General features: G+C 45.5%; 1 protein-coding gene across 1 annotated transcript; it reads left to right on the top strand.

The window, feature by feature from the left end:
* The first annotated feature begins 10,049 nt into the window (after positions 1–10,049).
* Positions 10,050–14,589, top strand: LOC149428610 (SS18-like protein 2). Its single transcript, XM_089667204.1, has 3 exons — positions 10,050–10,192; positions 10,861–10,937; positions 13,965–14,589. The coding sequence occupies exons 1-3, from the start codon at positions 10,124–10,126 to the stop codon at positions 14,050–14,052; spliced, it is 234 nt and encodes a 77-aa protein (XP_089523330.1). The 5' UTR covers positions 10,050–10,123; the 3' UTR covers positions 14,053–14,589.
* The last annotated feature ends 4,306 nt before the right edge of the window (positions 14,590–18,895 follow it).

Raw genomic sequence — 18,895 nt, 5'->3', positions numbered from 1 at the left:
TTCCTTTGTTTTCTTTCTCTTTTTTTTTTAAATATAAGTAATCACAGTTCTCAGCTGCATAGAGAGGTGAGGGTGGAGAAATAGCAGACACTGATCTTCGCAGTAAATGGCTGTTCGATGAGTTTCCAGCACTGCTAGAGAACTGACCACGTTGTGCTCTCCTGCCTAGTGTGGTCAGTTTTTAATAGGAAAGCAGAGGGACTGGCAGGAACACCAGGGATTTCACAGAAAGGCACATATCAGGAATATGAAATGTTGGGTTTACATATGCTTTAATTATGAATTTCTCCCCAGTGCAAATAGCTACAGAGTGAGTTTAATATGAATTACTGCTTGTTCACAATCTGTAAATACTTAGTGTGCATAATCTGGGCACAGGTTTATAGAAAATTCTATGTGAAGACCACACTTATTTTGTTTCAGTTTTGGATGGTGTTGAAGGATTAGAACCCTTGTTGGGTTTTCTCTGCAGGAGAGATTTTCACTCCTATATTGTCCCTGTGAAAACATTTTCCAGACAGGAAGGGAGAGTCTTCACAACGGACACATGGCAATAAAAAGCTGATGGGGGTTTTAGTCTTCCCTTACTCTCTATGACGCAACAGGAAGATTGTATTCTGCTGGTGTTACTAATACCAAATTTCCGTTTCTTTCTGTCTAGTGCAGGGCTTAAAATTTCACGTCCTGAGCTACTAGCCAGGCCTTAAGAGTTACTCACCACCAACAAACAGACACCTGTACACACATGCACAGACACATGTACACACCCGTATACACACAGATACATGTACATACACAGAAATACACATGCACAGACACGTACATATACATACACGCAGACACATGTACAGATACACACGTACACACACACACACCCCCATAAAAAGTTGCAGTACTTTGTTGTTCACTCACAGAGCCGGGTACTGCACTCTAGGGGGAGGCAGAGAGCACAGCACACACTCCTTGATTTGCTTTCACTGCGGTCAGCTATTGAGCAGTCTGACGGCTCCCAGTGCCAATGACAGATCCGGCCTGAGCTCTGAGCCTGCCCAGCAACACGGCCCTGGAGGACACACTCTCCCCCACCATAATTTCCACTAGCCATTGGCGAGCAGGCGAGAGGAAATTTCAAGCCCTGGTCTAGTGGACCTGATATCGCCAGCAAAAGAAAATTTCTCAAACTGAGCCCTGGATAGTAATAAAAACCTAAAAAGGAATTATAATCCTTCCCCCAGTGTATTAAAAAAAAAAAAATAAATAAAAAAAAAGTTCTGGCTGGACCTGCACTTTATGTCAGAATGATCCTCCTGCATCCTTGTTTTAGTTCAGTGACTAAGGCCAAAGAGCTTGCACTTTTCAAAAAAAAGCTCCATTCTTTAAATTCTGACAGGTTCCCTTTTTAAAACGACAGTCTTCAATAAGCTCTTATGAAAAGGCACACACCCGGTTTAGGTTTAACTTCTCTTGTGGCAAATCCGACCTTCCATTGTGGGACTTCAGTAATAGACCACTCTGGTGACACAACCTGCCCTTCTAACCAAAGAGACAATAACAGACTAATATACTCTTCCCAGAGAACAGACACCATAAGAGGGCAAAGCGAAGGGGGAAATAATGGCACTTTAAGGACAGCTGTACTTGAAACTTAACTTCAAATAACTTCTCTTGATCTGCGGTGGAAAAAAAAACCAGCGTGATATATTGTGGCATTAGAACCTGGCCATTTCTGTCATACGTGTTCCTGCAAAAAATGTGCAGCTATGTTCAGCCACACGACCACTGTTTGCTATGATTGACCTCCTCTTTTTTATTATTAAAATGTAAGTCCAGGCAAAATAAACAAAATCAATAACGTCCCAGCAGTACATACTCCATGTTTTGTCATTTTAAAAAAATACTGCAGGTACTAAAAAAAAAATACCTGTTGATCTGCCAGATATGTAAATGAGCTTCTAACTTCTTGCAGTAGCTGACAACATTGCTGCTTCTGTACTGAAATTCCTAGCAGTGTTGTCAGCCCTGCCCTGAATTCTTTCCAACCTACAAATCGTCTTTGCTTACCTCTTTAACCCCTTCGTGCCTGCCCTGGTGTCCCTTTTAGACAGGGAAGGGGAGGATTGGCAATAATGTGATCACTCTCACTGATTGTAAGTCTGTCCTGACAGCTCAGTCTTTGTCTGTTTTGGAGTGCACTCTCAGCACACAAATGTTGTTTCAGGTGGTCATCGAGGGGATATGCTCTTTAATCCAGAGAACTGGACAGGGTTTGACAACATTGTTTGATATCAGTGCAGCGTTGTCCGCTCACTACAGGAAGTTATGAGCTCATTGAAATTCCGGCAGGTCAAAGATTTTTTTTTTTTTAGTGACTGCAGTGTTTATTTTGCTTTTTGCCCTTATTTATACTTTTACAAAGACTAGCTGGTTCTGTAGTGTCACTTGTTTGCAATGGATTTACAGGCCAGTGGGAGTAGACAGTGGCTGAATATTGCTGCCAACACCTAAGACAGTAGGAGCATGTTGAAAAAACTGAAACTTTGATTGGCACGGCTTCTATATTTTTGGGTTCCTTTAAGGGGGATCCTAGTTTTCTGGCAAAACTGACAAAAGTTGGGGCAGTAAAGTAATCCACTCGTTTTTGTTACCTGTTCCTAATTTATGAAATGTATTACTATTTGCTGTGATGGGTGATCTGTGGACGCAGCTTCTAGCTGTTTTGATTCCCAGCCATTGTATAAGGAATGTTTGCATGGACACATTGGAGGTTATTTACTAAAACTGCAGAGTGCAAAATCAGCTTCCAGGTTTCATTGTTAAAGTTTTATTGAACAACTTGAAGTTAGAAGCTGATTGGCCACCATGCACAGCTGCACCAGATTCTGAGTGATCCAATGTTAGTAAATCTCCCCGATATTTCTTCTGTTTTTAAAGCCTCCCTTTTAAATAGTTTTGGCCTAAACTATGTACTGCAGTATCAGGTGTGCTTGCTGTATGGACTGTATCTAGCCTTGGCTACATACAGTACACAGCACTGTGCTTGGCAGTGGGTTGGAGACTACTGCCTGACTATTGGTGGGGGATTGTCAGGCACAGTGCTGCTCAGCCATTCATGGGAAGCTTTGTTTTCTTGAAGGAATACAAAGCTTTCTCTGATTGGCTGAGGCAGACATATGACATCAATCTCTGCCTCAGCCAATCAGAGAGAGATTGGAAGTTTGTATTCATAGAATACAAAGCTTCCCATAAATGACTGAGCAGCACTCAGCCTGACTTTTTCATTCCGGGAGTGTCTCGAGAAGGCCCCATCTCACTGTGGACATAGTGCTGTATACTGTGTTTATCTAAGGCCCAGCAAATGCACCAGTTCATGCTGTAAATGGTTATTTTGGGCCACTTTGGCCCAACAGACCTATTTAAAGGGACATTAAATATGGAGTTGTTCTTTAATTTTCCTTCAAAGAAACAATATAAATTGAAGGGTGCGTGTGGATGTGGCTTATCAAGTGGCCTCTTGTCTTTTAACACAGCACTGCTGAAAGGCAAAAAAGGATGCGAATGTGATAAAACCTGCTGCATCCAAAACAAACACAACTGTAGAGCGGTCATTTACACATCGCCATTAAAGCGGATCTAAGCTCATTGATATTAAATGTTTCCCAAAATGGATACATTCATTGTATTTCTTGAATAACGTACGTTAGTTACTACTGTGCTTATGTTAGCTTTCAACTGAACTGTCAACCTGTCAAATGGCTGGTGTCATAACTGATTACATGCAATTGTAGATCAAATTGAGGATAAAATGGCAGCTTCCTTGGCGGTAAAGGATAGGAGGGTTTAGGTCCACTTTAAATTGGATCTTGCAGACCTGTATTTGATGTCAAAGGAATGTGCTGGTCTGTGCCATGTGGAGTCCAGGGGTATTCTTGCGATGATGACCTGAAGTTGATCACAGTACTGTCTACTGAGTGGGTGGGGACCCTTAGCCCAAAGGGTGGTATATTTTCTTACCCTTTACAAAATGCAGTACAATAATAAGACAAAATCAGATAATCTTTTTTGTAAGATTTACCTGCCCTGCCTTGGTGACATTTGATCAGAAAAGTGGACTATGCCTTTACCCCCAGTTCACATCTATGCGGCCGTGCAGGCCGTGTTTTGGACGGGTTCGAGAGCCCATTCATTTGAATGGACTCCTGTGCCTCGTGACACGCAGGGAAGAAGTTGCTGCACTTCTTCTGAAAATGCAGCCCTCCCGGGAACCTCGGTTCCCAGTACAGTTGCGTTTTCCAGCGTGGGCGGCGTGCCATTAGAACGAATGGCACCCGCCCGCATTTCCCGCGGGTGGTGCGACTGCACGGATTTTTGTGTGGATTTGCAGCGGCACCACCCGCACAAGTGTGAACCTAGGGTTAAATCCTGGCTTGGAAGTGTAACAAAATCCTATTAAAGTGCACGTTGTACCTTCATACTGGAAGAAGCCATGATGGGGGTTTAACATATAGCCTAATGGTTCACTCAGAAGTGGTGACATCACTGATCCTTCTAGTGAACGCCCTCCTGAATCCGCTGAGCAGGTGATCTATAGGAACCTTTAAGCACAGTGCTGATTTAAAGCAGTGAGATTTTTAGAGTTTGATTCTATAGCACTGCAGTTATCTCTTCAGGGTGTTTCCAACAGGCTGTGAGTCTGTGGACTAAATGTGACAGTGCTATTCAGGACTACACCAGATCACCCTTCAAGGGACGGACCGTGCGATCCGCTCAGCCATCTGTTGGAAAGCGAGCTGTATGGTGAATAACTGCTGTGACGATGCTTTGAATTTTCCTGACTTCTTTGGACAATTGATCAGGGTTGTGTCTATAATTTTCCTTCTTTTTGTACTTGTATAAAGAACAACATTGTAATTTTTTTTTTTTTTTGGAGTACCCTGCAAATGAAAAGGTTTTTTCATTCTAAGTCCAGAATAAAAGTTCAATGAAATCCAAGAAGTTGTGTGAGTTTCCCCCCCCCCCCCAATTCCTTCTGTACCAAAAGTCTGATATTAAATGTGCATTTTCATGCTTAAAGCCTAATGATTCCCCTTTTAGTGTGTATGTATGCATGCATGTGTGTATGTGTAAATATACAGTTGTGTTCAGAATAATAGCTGGCCAACATCACTAACCTTATCAATAACTGTTTTTGGTATAAATTATATTTGTACATGTCAAATACTTTACTAGTAGAGTAATAGAAAAACAACAGGCACGACATGCATGCTGCTGATTCTGTGTAATTGAATTGACAGGGATGTGTTAAAAATGAAAGCAGTGTCGAGTTCAATTAGTGAGGTCACTCAGACTGTGAGGGGGGAAAAAAAAAGGTGTCCCCGATTTAAGGATGAGGGCAGTAATTGTACATGATGTGTAAAGTGCATTTCTCTCTGAAAATCTGAGTAAGTTTTTCCAGACATTGTTCAGAAGAATAAAACAGAAAAACAAAAGAAAATGGAAAACTACCACTCGAATGGAGTGAAGAATTGCCAAAATGGCAAACACTCAGCCAATGATCAGTTCCAGGTCATCGAAGAAAGTTTTTAAAGTTACCTGTGACTAGTGTAATAATTAGAAGATGCCTATGTGAAGCCAAGCAAGGCAAGAAGCCTCCAACTGTTGACAAACTTTTTTTTTTAAATTACGTGCTGAAGAGGTTACAATTTGCCAAAGAACACATGGACTGGCCTAAAGAGAAATGGCGCAACATTTTGTGGACTGATGAAAGTAATATTGTTCTTTTTGGGTCTAGTGTCCGCAGACTGTCAGGGCGCCTAAGAAAGTCCAGCAAGTGTCAGGACCGTCTCCTAAAGTTGATTCAGCTGTGGGATCGGAGCACCAACAGTGCAGCACTTGCTCAGGCATGGCAGCAGGCAGAATGCATCTACATGCACAGAGAGTAGAAGATTTTTGGAGGATGGCCTGGTGTCAAGAAGGGCAACAAAGAAGCCACTTCTCTGCAGGACCAACATCAGGCACAGACTGATATTCCGCAAAAGGTTCGGGGTTTGGACTGCTGAGGACTGGGGTAGTCCTTTTCTCTTGTGAATCCTGTTTCTGATTTGTTTCGGGCATCTGGAAAGAACCTTGTCCGGAGAAGAATGCTACCATCAGTCCTGTGTCATGCCAACAGTAAAGCATCCTGAGACCATTCATGAGTGGGGTCCCTTCTCAGCCAAGGGAGTGGGCTCACAATTTTGCCTAAGAACACAGCCATGAATAAGGTATGGTACAAAAACATCCTTCGAGAGCAACTTCTCACAACCATCCCAGGAACAGTTTGGTGACAAACAATGCCTTTTCCATCATGATGGAGCATCTTGCCATAAGGCAAAAGTAATAACTAAGTGGCTTGGAGAACAAAACATTTACATTTTGGGGCCATAGCCAGGAAACTATCCAAATCATAATCCCATTGAGAACTTGTCAATCCTCAAGAGGCGGATGAACAAAAAACCCCACAAATTGACAAACTCCAAGCATTGATTATGCAAGAATGGGCTGCCATCAGTCAGGATGTGGCCCAGAAGTTTGACAGCATGCCAGGGCCAATTACAAAGGTCTTGAAAAAGAAAGGTCAACACTGCAAATACTGACTCTTTGCATAAACCTAATGTAAGTCTCACATGCTCAGGGGGAACCTGCTCTCATCTGTGAATAGCACAGGGCCGGCTGGAGGTCACTTTGTAGGACTCTGGCAGTCCTCGTCCTGTTCCTCCTTGCACAAAGGAGCAGATACCGGTCCTGCTGATGGGTTTAAGGACCTTCTAGCCCTGTCCAGCTCTCCTAGAGTAACTGCCTGTCTCTTGGAATCTCCTCCATGCGCTTGAGACTGTGCTGGGAGACGCAGCAAACTTGCATGGGCATGTATTGATGTGCCATCCTGGAGGAGTTAGACTGCCTGTGCAACCTCTGTAGGGTCCAGGTATGGCCTCATGCTACCAGTAGTGACACTGACCCTAGCCAAATGCAAAACTAGTGAAAAACAGTCAGAAAAGATGAGTAAGGAAAAAAAAATGTCAGTGGCCTCCACCGGTAAAACCATTCCTGTTTTGGGGATTGTCCCATTGTTGCCCATCTAGTGTACCTGTTGTTAATTTCACTAACACCAAAGCATCTGAAACTGATGAACAACCCCCTCTGCTACTTCACTAACCAGATCAATATCCCAGGATTTCAATTGACTTGATGCTAGACTCTGATGAGATGAAAAAAATCCTTCAATTTTTTTGAGCCCCTCTGGGGCTGTTCGTGATGTTTTCAAGTGTGTAGCCTGTTGTGCCAGCTGGCGTTGGGTGGGCAGTGCGTAGCAGTGCAGTGGGGAGAGGGAAGGGTGTTGTGAAGAGTTAGCTCACCCTTTCCATTTCTTTTTTTTTAATGGGAAGGTGAACTTATCCTCTAAGGCAGGGGTCTCCAAACCTTGTAAACAAAGGGCCAGTTTACTGTCCATCAGACATTGAGGGGGGAGCAGGCTATGAGCAGTGTGAGTATAACATGCCCTGGCATCAGTGGGAGTGAACAGTGCTTCCTTGTTGGTTACAGTGTTGACAACAGTAGGAGGAATAGTGCCCCATCATTGGTGTCCCATCATTGGTGTCAGTGGGAACAATTGTGCCCCATCATTGATGTCACTAAGAGAAATAGTGCCCCAGTAGTGGTGTCAGTGGGAGCAATAGTGCCCCATCGTTGGTGTCAGTGGGAGGAATAGTACCCCATTATTGATGTCACTAAGAGAAATAGTGCCCCAGTAGTGGTGTAAGTAGGAGGAATAGTGCCCCATCATTGGTGTCAGTGGGAGGAATAGTGCCCCATCATTTGTGTCACTAAGAGAAATAGTGTCTCATCATTTGTGTCAGTAGGAGTAATAGTGCCCCATTATTGGTGTCAGTGGGAGCAATAGTTTCCCAGTAGTGTCAGTGGGAGCAATAGTGTCTCATCATTTGTGTAAGTAGGAGTAATAGTGCCCCATTATTGCTGCCAGTAGGAATAATATTGCCCCAAGGGCTGCATTTGGCCCCTGGACCACAGTTAGGAGAGCAGTGGTTTAAGGCATCATTTACAGGGTGTACCAATCTATACTATTGTGTGAAGGGCTATCCTCACCTGCACAGGTGTTCCTAGCATCCTGTTGAAATCAACGGCAGTTGGTGCTGACGTGAGCATAAAGCAGCTTAGGCAGCTGCCAGGACAGGAACGGTAAAATCCGAATCCCCAGCCATTTGCTAGGGATTTGGATTTTGACAGTAACTGTCTTCCATTCCCTAAGGGGTGAGGGAGCAGAATCAGTCCGTCGCAGGAGACTAGACGTCAGTGGTAGCTAGGGCTGCTAGCAACCGATGGTGAAATTTACAGCTGCGCACAGAAGAAACCTCCTCTGTGCACAGCGGCTCCATCAGCTCCGCCCCTCGCCCTCTGGCTCCTGTTTCTTTCATCTAGACTGGTCCTGCTGGGTGAGGTAAGAGTGTCTCCCGCCCGGGGAGCATACAAATACAGCATACTGTTGGCTCTTACAGAATACAGTGCTCAGCACCTGAGTGACTTTAGTGGGTGTTCTCCTGTCAATGGGGGGGGGGGGGGTGGAGTGGTGGTACCTTGGCCGGTGTGGACAATAATCCTTTCATCGGCCCTAATGGCAGCCAGTCTGTGATCTGTGCATCACCACCATCTGTGAGTGCTCTCTGGGGTGTGTGTGGAGCTCTGTGCAGGTCCATGAAGTGGGCCTCCTGCCATTGAATGGCTTCACACTACCCCCATGTGCTTTTGCTAAAGTGCAGCCAGTTACCCGCACTTTCCCATAGACTTCGATGAGGTCCTGTGGTTTTGATGTCCCTAAACTCCTGCATGCTGCATTTGTGGTCTTCAAAAACTGCCAGACCTCATAGCAGTCTATGGGAAAGCGTGGGTAATGGCGCAAAACCTGCGGCTTAGCTTGCACTTGGGGGCAGTGTGAAGTCGCCCCACAGGCCCCCATCTATGTGAAGACAGCCCCCCTTCTCCTGACTCCGCCTACTGCTGACGTTCCCTACCAGGGCCCACTGCGCTCCAGAGAGACTTCTGAACAGCCATTTACATTGGGGTCCATCAATCAGCCAACATGTATCGGGCTGTAGCTAATGACCACATGATGCACGGCCTGTAGCCAATGACCACGCATGAAGCGGCCGGTAGCCAGTGGCCACAAGTGACACATCCGGTAGCCAATGACCACACAGAGAGCAGCTGGTAGCCAGTGGCCACACGTGGCACATCCGGTAGCCAAATGTGGCGTGGCCGATAGCCAATGACCACACGGAGTGTCTTGTAGCCTGTGGCCACATGTGGCACATCCGGTAGCCAATGACCACACACGGAGCCGCCAGTAGCCAATGACCGCACAGGAAGCGGCTGGTAGCCAGTGGCCACACGTGGCACATCTGGTAGCCAATGGCCACACGTGGCGCGGCCGGTAGCCAATGGCCACACATGGTGCGGCCGGTAGCCAATGATCACACGTGGCGCGGCCGGTAGCCAATGAACACACGTGGCGCGGCCGGTAGCCAATGATCACAAGTGGTGCGGCCGGTAGCCAACGAACACAAGTGGTGCGGCCGGTAGCTAACGATCACACATGGCGCGGCCGGTAGCCAATGAACACAATTGGCGCGGCAGGTAGCCAATGAATACAAGTGGTGCTTCCGGTAGCCAATGAACACATGAGGCGCGGACGGTAGCCAATGAACACAAGTGGCGCGGCTGGTAGCCAATGATCACACATGGAGCATCTCCTACGCATGGGCGAAGCAATGTCGTGGAAGATCATATGACAGGTGTAGCTTACTCTATACAGAGCCATGCCTCTCATCTTCACTACAAATCTTCCTTTACAATTCCAGCCTAACGAGGGGACACCATGCACGGGGTTCAAAGACAATCATGATTTAGGTGGAGTTCCCCTTTAAATCTAAACTCCGGGCCGATATCGCGGGTTTCTGTGTTCTCAGGTGAGGGGGCGGAGCCAGCGTGCGACCTTACCATACGCTCGGCTGGCGTGGTTACGTTGGAAGACGCGATAACAGTGCGCCGGAAGTGAGAGGTGTGAACGTGAGAGATGTCGCTAGTGTTCGTACCGGAGCGGCTCCGGGGCCGGGCGCAGATCCCGGAGGACAATGTACAGAGGGTGAGCGGTCCGGGTAGGGGGAGGACGGGATTTCAAGCTTGGTGGGGCCCTGGCTGACCTCGTGCAGTGTCTGTGTGGGGGAGGGGTGACATGTTTAATGGCGATCTATCGGCTGTACATACTTCCCCTCCGGGATGTGAAAGGAGGGGAGGGTGATAGCATCAGGCCAATCAGCAGGTGCCATCCATGCCACATGGGAGGAAGTGATCACATGACCCCTCCCTCTCCATACTAGGAAGTACATCTGCAGACCCCCCCCTTCATATCAAGGAGTACAGCCTACCCCCCTCACCCCAGCAGTGGAGGAGGTGATCACATGGCCAGCCCCTTCTTATCAAGGAGTACAGCCTATCTCCCCCCCACCCCTTGTCATCAAGGACAGCCTATAACCCCCCCCTTCATATCAAGGAGTACAGCCTATTCCCCCCCTCATCATATCAAGGAGGACAGCCTATCCTCCCTGCCCTGCACAACTGTGCAGTTTTCAAAAAGTGACAGTGGGTGCGGGGAGATGAACCCCCTACCCGCTGTCACAGGTGGGGGGGGGGGGGGATGAGGGAAGGAGCTGGAACATATTGAACCCTAAATTTTGGTGGAACACACTCCTGAAGGTGAACTGTAACCTTCACCACCCCGCTAATCGTATTATTTATTCTTTTCCTGTCCAGCTGCTGGAAGAGAACGACCAACTCATCCGCTGTATTGTGGAATATCAGAGCAAGGGGAGAGCCACCGAGTGTTCCCAGTGAGTACCGGGGGGGGGGGAGGTGGGGTGCACTGCGCCTGCTGGGAGTTCCCGTCTGTCCCATATCTGTCTGTCTTTCCTCCCACTTTTACGTCTCTCTGATTAATAGATCTGTGTACATAATCAGGTTATACTGCATATACAACCATAGAGTATTATTATACAGGATTTATATATTATTATTATTATACAGGATTTATATATTATTATTATACAGGATTTATATATTATTATTATACAGGATTTATATATTATTATTATTATACAGGATTTATATATTATTATTATACAGGATTTATATATTATTATTATTATACAGGATTTATATATTATTATTATTATACAGGATTTATATATTATTATTATACAGGATTTATATAGCGCCAACAGTTTGCTCAGCGCTTTACAATATAACGGGAGACAGAAGGAATCGGAGGGCCCAGCTTGTGGAGCTTACAATCTAAAAGAAGGGGGAGGTGGTGCAAAAGGTGATAGCGGGGGGGGGGGGGAGATTTCTTAGGTGTGTTGTCTTCTATTACTCGGAGGAGGATGGATGGATGGATGACTATGTGTAAACTTATAAATGTATTTTCCCACAGCAACTAGTCCTGAGAGTTCTTTTCCAGAGACATGCATGTAGTCAGTTCAGCGACAGTTCATGAAGCAGAGGTACAGACAAGGCACATGACAGGGTATTCAGCAATCATCAGAAACCTTCAAAGGACACACTTTCTCCAGCCCTTTCTCCTGTGTCCTTTTCTCCAGACCGACCTCAACCAAAGAAAACCTTCCCTAATATACACCTTTTCCCATTGACCAAAGTGTTGAGCAATCTGATTGCTTGGTTTTAGGAGCATGTTTGATCTTATGTGTCTAGTCCTAGAACAGCCGTATGCATAGATTTTAATTAAAAAGTGAAATAGATCCTCCTGGTCTTGTTCTTGGCAAAACTGTTCTCTTCACCATAAACAAGCACACCATGAATAAGAACTTTCCCAATCTAATCAGGCAGGCTTGCATTTTACAATACTGGTTGATTTGCAAATAGGTCTGAAACTCTCCACATATTTACCCAAAAACAGGTTAACCCAACATAACAAAGGGAAGGTAACTACCTTGTGCATAAATTAACATAATAAGGAGTCCTTAGCTATCCTTTTGGTGTGTAAAACACATCTAGCCCAGTCCTATGCTGGCCTGTTCAATAACATGAGAATACTATATATATATATATAAAATTTATTTATTTCAGGTACTTATATAGCGCCATCAGTTTACGCAGCACTTTACATATATATTGTACATTCACATCAGTCCCTAACCCTCAAGGAGCGTACAATCTAAGGTCCCTAACTCACATTCATACATACACATACTAGGGACAATTTAGACAGGAGCCAAGTAACCTACCAGCATGTCTTTGGAGTGTGGGAGGAAACCGGAGTACCCGGAGGAAACCCACGCAGGCACAGGGAGAACATGCAAACTCCAGGCAGGTGGTGCCATGGTTGGGATTCAAACCGACGACTCCAGTACGGCCAGGCGGAAGTGCTAACCATTTAGCCACTGTGTTGCCCACATTCACATCAGTCCCTAACCCTCAAGGGGTGTACAATCTAAGGTCCCTAACTCGCATTCATACATACACATACTAGGGACAATTTAGATAGGATCCAATTCACCGACCAGCATGTCTTTGGAGTGTAGGAGGAAACCCACGCAGGCACAGGGAGAACATGCAAACTCCAGGCAGGAGGTGCTGTGGTTGGGATTCGAACCAACGAACCGAGTACTGCCAGGCGGAAGTGCTAACCATTTAGAAACATATCTCAAATTACAATATCCTACAAGGTGGAGGTGGGGTGGGCTTCCCTGAATAAGTAAGTTTTCAATGATCGCCTAAAGGCAGACAGGGTGGGGGCTATCCAGACATACTGGGGGGAAAGAGATCCAGAGGTTGGGAGAGGCTCTGGAGAAGTTTTGGAGGCAACAATGAGAGAGCTAGAGAGCACTATGTCTTGGGAGGAGCGGAGTGGGCGATATCTGTGGATGAGATTGGTGATGTAGCTGGAGGCAGTGTTGTGGATGGCTTTGTATGTTGTGGTATTTATTTATGTTTTAGGTGGAGTAGTGAGGGGTCTGTCAGGTTTTTATTGCTGTCCTGTGTTCCTCCTAGGGAGGGTCTTGGTGTGTTTTGAATGCTTTCAAGTGCAGAGGAGGGATGTGGGGTCACATAGACCCCAGATTTCTCCATAAAAAAAATACTTGTCAGGTGTCTATTGCTGTCATAGGGGATGATACAAAAAAGAAAAAACATAGAAAGTGGCAATGTGTAAAAAAAAAAAAATTAATTTAGTAAAAATTATTTAAAAAAATGATAGTGCCCTTGTCCCACTGCGCAAAAGTGAACCTATGTAAGTCCCCCACACATGCAAACACAGATTGTCCCACACACGAGGCAGCGTCACGATAGTCGGCTCATGGGCAGTAATTCTAGCACTAGTTTACCTTTGTAAATATAAAGTGATCACAGATGACGCTTTAAAAGCCTTTACAGGTTAACAGTAAAATTTACGTTGTTTGTCGCCATTGCAAGGGCGTGTACAATTTTAAAGCGTGACATGTTTGGTATCTATCTATAAGTGTATCATCTTTTAGAGTGTACAAAAATAATTGGGTTATGTATTTTTTTTTTTTTGCAATAAAATTTTAAAGTGGGGATTTCCCCCCCCCCACAATTTGCACTTGATAAAACACTACACAAATACCGTGTGCCATTAAAAACAAAAACCATCAATTTATTCTCTAGGGCCTCTGCTTTAAAATATATATATAATGTTAGGGGGTTCAAAGTAATTTTGTAGCAAAAAATACTGATTTTAAAATTAAAAAAACAAAAAGTGCCAGAAATGTCTCGGGACTGAAGTGGCTAATTAGAGAAACCGGATTAGTTTCCATTTATGCAGTAAGGCTTTATCGCATGATTTAGTATTGATGGCTTCCTTTTTTTTTTTTCTTTTTCTGCAGGTACCAGCAAGTTCTGCACAGGAATCTCATCTACTTGGCAACCATAGCTGATGCCAGCCCCCCATCCCCACCCAAACCAGGATCCTAAACTGTGTGCCAGTCCCCCACCCAAACCAGAGTTCTGAAGTGTGTGCCAGTCCCCCACCCAAACCAGTGTTCTGAAGTGTGTGCCAGTCCCCATCCCTGTTCAAACCTCCTGTGTGTATCTCTATATGCAGCCTGCATATGCTGTAGTGTTACCTGTAGACTCTCCATCTTTAGTCGGCGACTTCTGGCTGTAGAATGACAGAACCCGGAATGTAACCCTGACAGCGCTGGCTGGGAGAACATTTTTCCATTCTGGTGAAGTTCCAGTTTTTGTCCACAAGATGGAGCCAAGTGAACAGCTCTAGCCAGTGGCCAGTCTAGGACCCAGAACTGCAGCTTACTGTCTTTTTTTTTAATCAAACTTTCTGTAGTTATTCACAGAGAAGAGATGGAAAACATGGCCTGAAAGGGGGACCAAATGGCAGAGCTCACTGCACCAGAAAGATTTGGCTGTGACTGTAAATATTTTGTCTACTTGAAGTTGTATATCTTGATTGGATTTTAGGTCACTTTATTTAATTAAAAGAAGAAAACTACAGATCGGCTTTCTGCACTTTTTTTTTTTTTTCTTCAAGGGAACATGTTGGTGTAAATACATCAAGGGTCAATGCCGGCATGGTAAATAGGGCAGAACAGTGGCTAAATGCACTTCCGCCTGGCAGTACTGGGGTCGTTGGTTTGAATCCCAACCACATCACCACCTGCCTGGAGTTTGCATGTTCTCCCTGTGCCTGTGTAGGTTTCCTCTGAGTATTCCGGTTTCCTCCCACACTCCAAAGACATGCTGGTAGGTGAATTGGCTCCTGTCTAAACTGCCCCTAGTATGTGTATGTATGAATGTGAGTTAGGGACCTTAGATTGTACGCCCCTTGAGGGTTAGGGACTGATGTGAATGTACAATATATATGTAAAGCGTGGCGTAAATTGACGGCGCTATATAAGTACCTGAAATAAATGCACACTTTTTTGGGGGGGGGGGTGCATTTATTTATTTTTTTTTTTTTTCTCAGAAGTCAGCAGAGCAATGCACTCATGGTGCAATGTCGGCCTCCTGCAGACACTGCCTCCACCTTTGTGTCCCGTACCTCTGTATGAGCTGTTAATTGCAAAACTGGACGAAGTGTCCATGAACTACAAGGACGCTCATCTGTTCCCTCACAACTCATTAAGAACTACAAGCTGCAGTGGAAGACAGAATTTGTAGTTTATTCAAATTCTTGTGAATAAATGATGCGGCTGTTCAGGCAGAATCCCGATTTTGAAATGGGTGCAGGGGAAAGGAACCCCCCGTCAGGGTGGGAATGAGTTGGAGCAATGTATGTAACGTGCTCCAAAAGGTGAACCTAGCCTTGAATGCTTTTTAGATGTAAGCACAGTATTGCCTTCTTAGAACAGAAGGTCTTCACATGTCCCAAGAATAAAATAATCATTTCCGGGCAGGGGGTGGAGCCATGCAAATTGTTCCTTTATTTGTCAGCTTGATGCTCCAGTATGTTGGCTTCTTTACCGTACATATACAGCCTAATGTTATAGAGCAGTCCATTCCTAACAGCCTTCAGCTGTTTCATACTTTTTGGCCATCATCAGTGCAGTGCATAGAAACCATGGCTTCAGGGGAGAAGGGCTTAGGGCCCCAATAATGCAATATAATCATACAGGGGATGGTGAGACAAAATAACTTTTCCTCTGAGGGTCTAGATACACTTTAGGTCCTCATGCACACGGGATGTTTTTACAGCAGTTGTTTTAGGCTTTTTACTTTTTTTTTTTTTTCTACAGCCAGTAAACCCCCCAGCATGTTATCCTATGTGTCCATACACACAGACTAGAATCAACGTTTTTTTGGCAGGGGCATTTTTTGGCTGGAAAAAACCCCCCCAGAACTAGTGGGTTTCTAGAGGAGTTTTTTTAGCTGTAAAAAAGCTCTAACGCTGAAAAATGCAGTAAATCGTGGCAAACCGGCGTTTTTTGGATTTTTTTTGACCAGAAAAGTTTTAATTTTTGGTTAAAAAAAATAAAACACGCAACCGTGAAAAAACTTGGCTAAACACTAATACAAAAATGCAGAAAAACTCAGGTTTTTAACGTGACTTTACACAGCTAACATTACCAGCGTTATTAAAACGCCCCGTGTGCATGGAGCCTAAAGCTATCTGGTGTCTCTTCCCCATGCGGGGTGCAGCACAATTTCATTTTCAAGCTGGCCTACCTCCACATGACTCCATTCATCAGTAGGAGCAAAGAAAGGAGACTGGTTACACTCCAGTCCGCAACCAACACCGTCATATGGGAGGAAGAAAGGAGAATCACATCCTACTGCACTAATGAATGAAGTAAACAGTGGGCAGGCCAGACCAGGACATGAATCGTCCACTACACTGCTGAATGAACTAGACAGACCAGGAACCAGGTCCTTCCACTGCGTTGACTAGGCAGTGGGCAGGTCAGACCAGGAACCAGATCCTTCCGCTGCACTAATGGCTACGCAGTTGGCAGGTCAGACCAGGACATGAATCCTCCACTACACTGCTGAATTAACTGGACGGTGAGTGGGTCAGACCAAGAACTAGATCCTTCCACTGCATTAATGACAACGCAGTGGGCAGGTCAGACCAGGAACCAAGTCCTTCCACTGCATTTATGACTACGCAGTGGGCAGGTCAGACCAGGAACTAGGTCCTTCCACTGCATTAATGAATAAATTACACCGTGGGCAGGTCACACGAGGAACCAGGCCACTCACACTACACCGACCAGGACCTTGGCATTCCCACTACATCAATGACTGAACCAGACCATGGGTGGGTCATGTTGGGACCTGGGTCCACCCACTGCACCAATGAACTACATAGTGAGAGGGTCTGACTAGGAAACAGATCCTCCTACCACACTAATGAATGCATTAGACAGTGGGCAAGTTAGACCAGGACCTGGGTCCTCCCACTGCACCAAGGAACTGCACAGTAGGAATATACCGTGTGGGGGTAGACTGGGAACTAGGTCTTCCCACTACACCAATGAATGAACTATACCACCATGGTTGGGTCAGACCAGGACCTGGGTCCTCACACTGCACCAAGGAACTGCACAGTAGGAATATAGGTCTTCCCACTACACTAATGAATGAACTATACCACCTTGGGTGGGTCAGGCCAGGACCTGGGTCCTCACACTACACTAATGAATGGGCCACACTGTGGGCAGGTTGGATTAGCACCTTGGGTCCTTCCACTACACCACGTGCCGAATCCGGCCCACCAAGCATTTTATGAGGCCCTTGCAACTCTCCTGCATCTGTGGCACACCCCTCGTCTCCACCCCAAACTATGTCTCAAAAGTCGGCAGCATGGGGGAGGGCAGAACTCCTCCATCAGATACTGCGTCTCTCTGTGTGGCCGCAGTACTCCCTTGTTTCCGCCTCCCATGGTCTCAGCATTTAGCAGACTCTGCACTTTCTGCTTCCTAGTTCCACCTCCAGTTTCTTCCCAGCAGCAGCACAAGGTAAGGGGGAATGCTTCTGATGGTTGGGAAGGCTCTTCACATCTTATTTAAGGGGGGGGATGCTCTGGTTATTTAGTCGTACAGATACAACCGGCCCTTTGAGGGCCATAATGGTGATGCGGCCCACGATTAAATTGAGTCTGACATCCCTGCACTACACAGTGTGCAGGTTAGACCAGGGCCATCAGTCTTCCCACTAAACTAATGCACCACACAGTGGGCGGGTCAGACCAGGACCATCAGCCCTCCCACTAAACTAATGCACCACACTGTGGGTGATTCAGACCAGGACCTGGTTCCTCCAGCTGTACTAATGAATGCACCACACAGTGTGCAGGTCAGACCAGGACCATCAGTCCTCCCACTAAACTAATGAACTACATTGTGGGTGACTCAGTACAGTTGGAGGAACCAGGTCCTGGTCTGAGTCACCCACAATGTAGTTCATTAGTTTAGTGGGAGGACTGATGGTCCTGGTCTGACCTGCACACTATGTGGTGCATTCATTAGTACAGTTGGAGGAACCAGGTCCTGGTCTAATGAATGCACCACATAGTGTGCAGGTCAGACCAGGACCATCAGTCCTCCCACTAAACTAATGCACCACACAGTGGGCGGGTCAGACCAGGACCTGGATCCTCCCACTACACCAATGAATGAATGAATTAGACAGTGGGCAGGTCAGATTGGGGCCTGTCTCCTCCCACTACATGAATGAACTAAACAGTGGGTGGGACAGGGATAGCGGTCCTATGAAATAAAGATAAAGGGGAACAGCCCGTTATGCAGCAGAAAAGACGATTTCTAGATAACTGCAATGAAAATTTAAAAAAAAACAAAAACATACCATCAATATAAAATACAGCCAAATTCACATCATACAAAAACAGATTACACAACAAAATAAAACAAATAATGTCACACTATTAAATGTATCTTTAATAAAGCAAATAGTTATTTTACTTACAGAAGCTTTAGAAGTAAAATACAAAATGTACAGTTCCAGTTTACAAGTAATGGCTGGAAAAAGGAGAAAAAAAAAAAAGCGATAGTAGGGTCACGCTCACGAGCGGTAAACCCTCGCACTTGGCAGTGAAACAGACTTCAAGGAGTCATTGCCAAGCACAGCACTGCAACTCGCTCATAGAAAGTGGGGTGGTGGGTCTTCCCCGCCCCCGAGGAGCGTCTAATGGCCAGTGTTCAGTACAGCTTGAAGCCAGGAACATACCACCTACATGGTCAAAGCGTCAACATATAGAAACAAAAAAAAATGTTTCCGTTTTCAGTTTCCATTCATCACACTGAAATATTCTTTTAGAAGACTTCAAAATACGAGTAAAAAA

Source organism: Staurois parvus, unplaced genomic scaffold, assembly GCF_062004578.1.
Source record: "Staurois parvus isolate SC_StPar_1 unplaced genomic scaffold, SC_StPar_1.0 ptg003092l, whole genome shotgun sequence".
Taxonomy (NCBI): domain Eukaryota; kingdom Metazoa; phylum Chordata; class Amphibia; order Anura; family Ranidae; genus Staurois; species Staurois parvus.
Note: the sequence above shows the minus strand (reverse complement) of the source record. Positions and strands in the feature narration are given on the sequence as shown.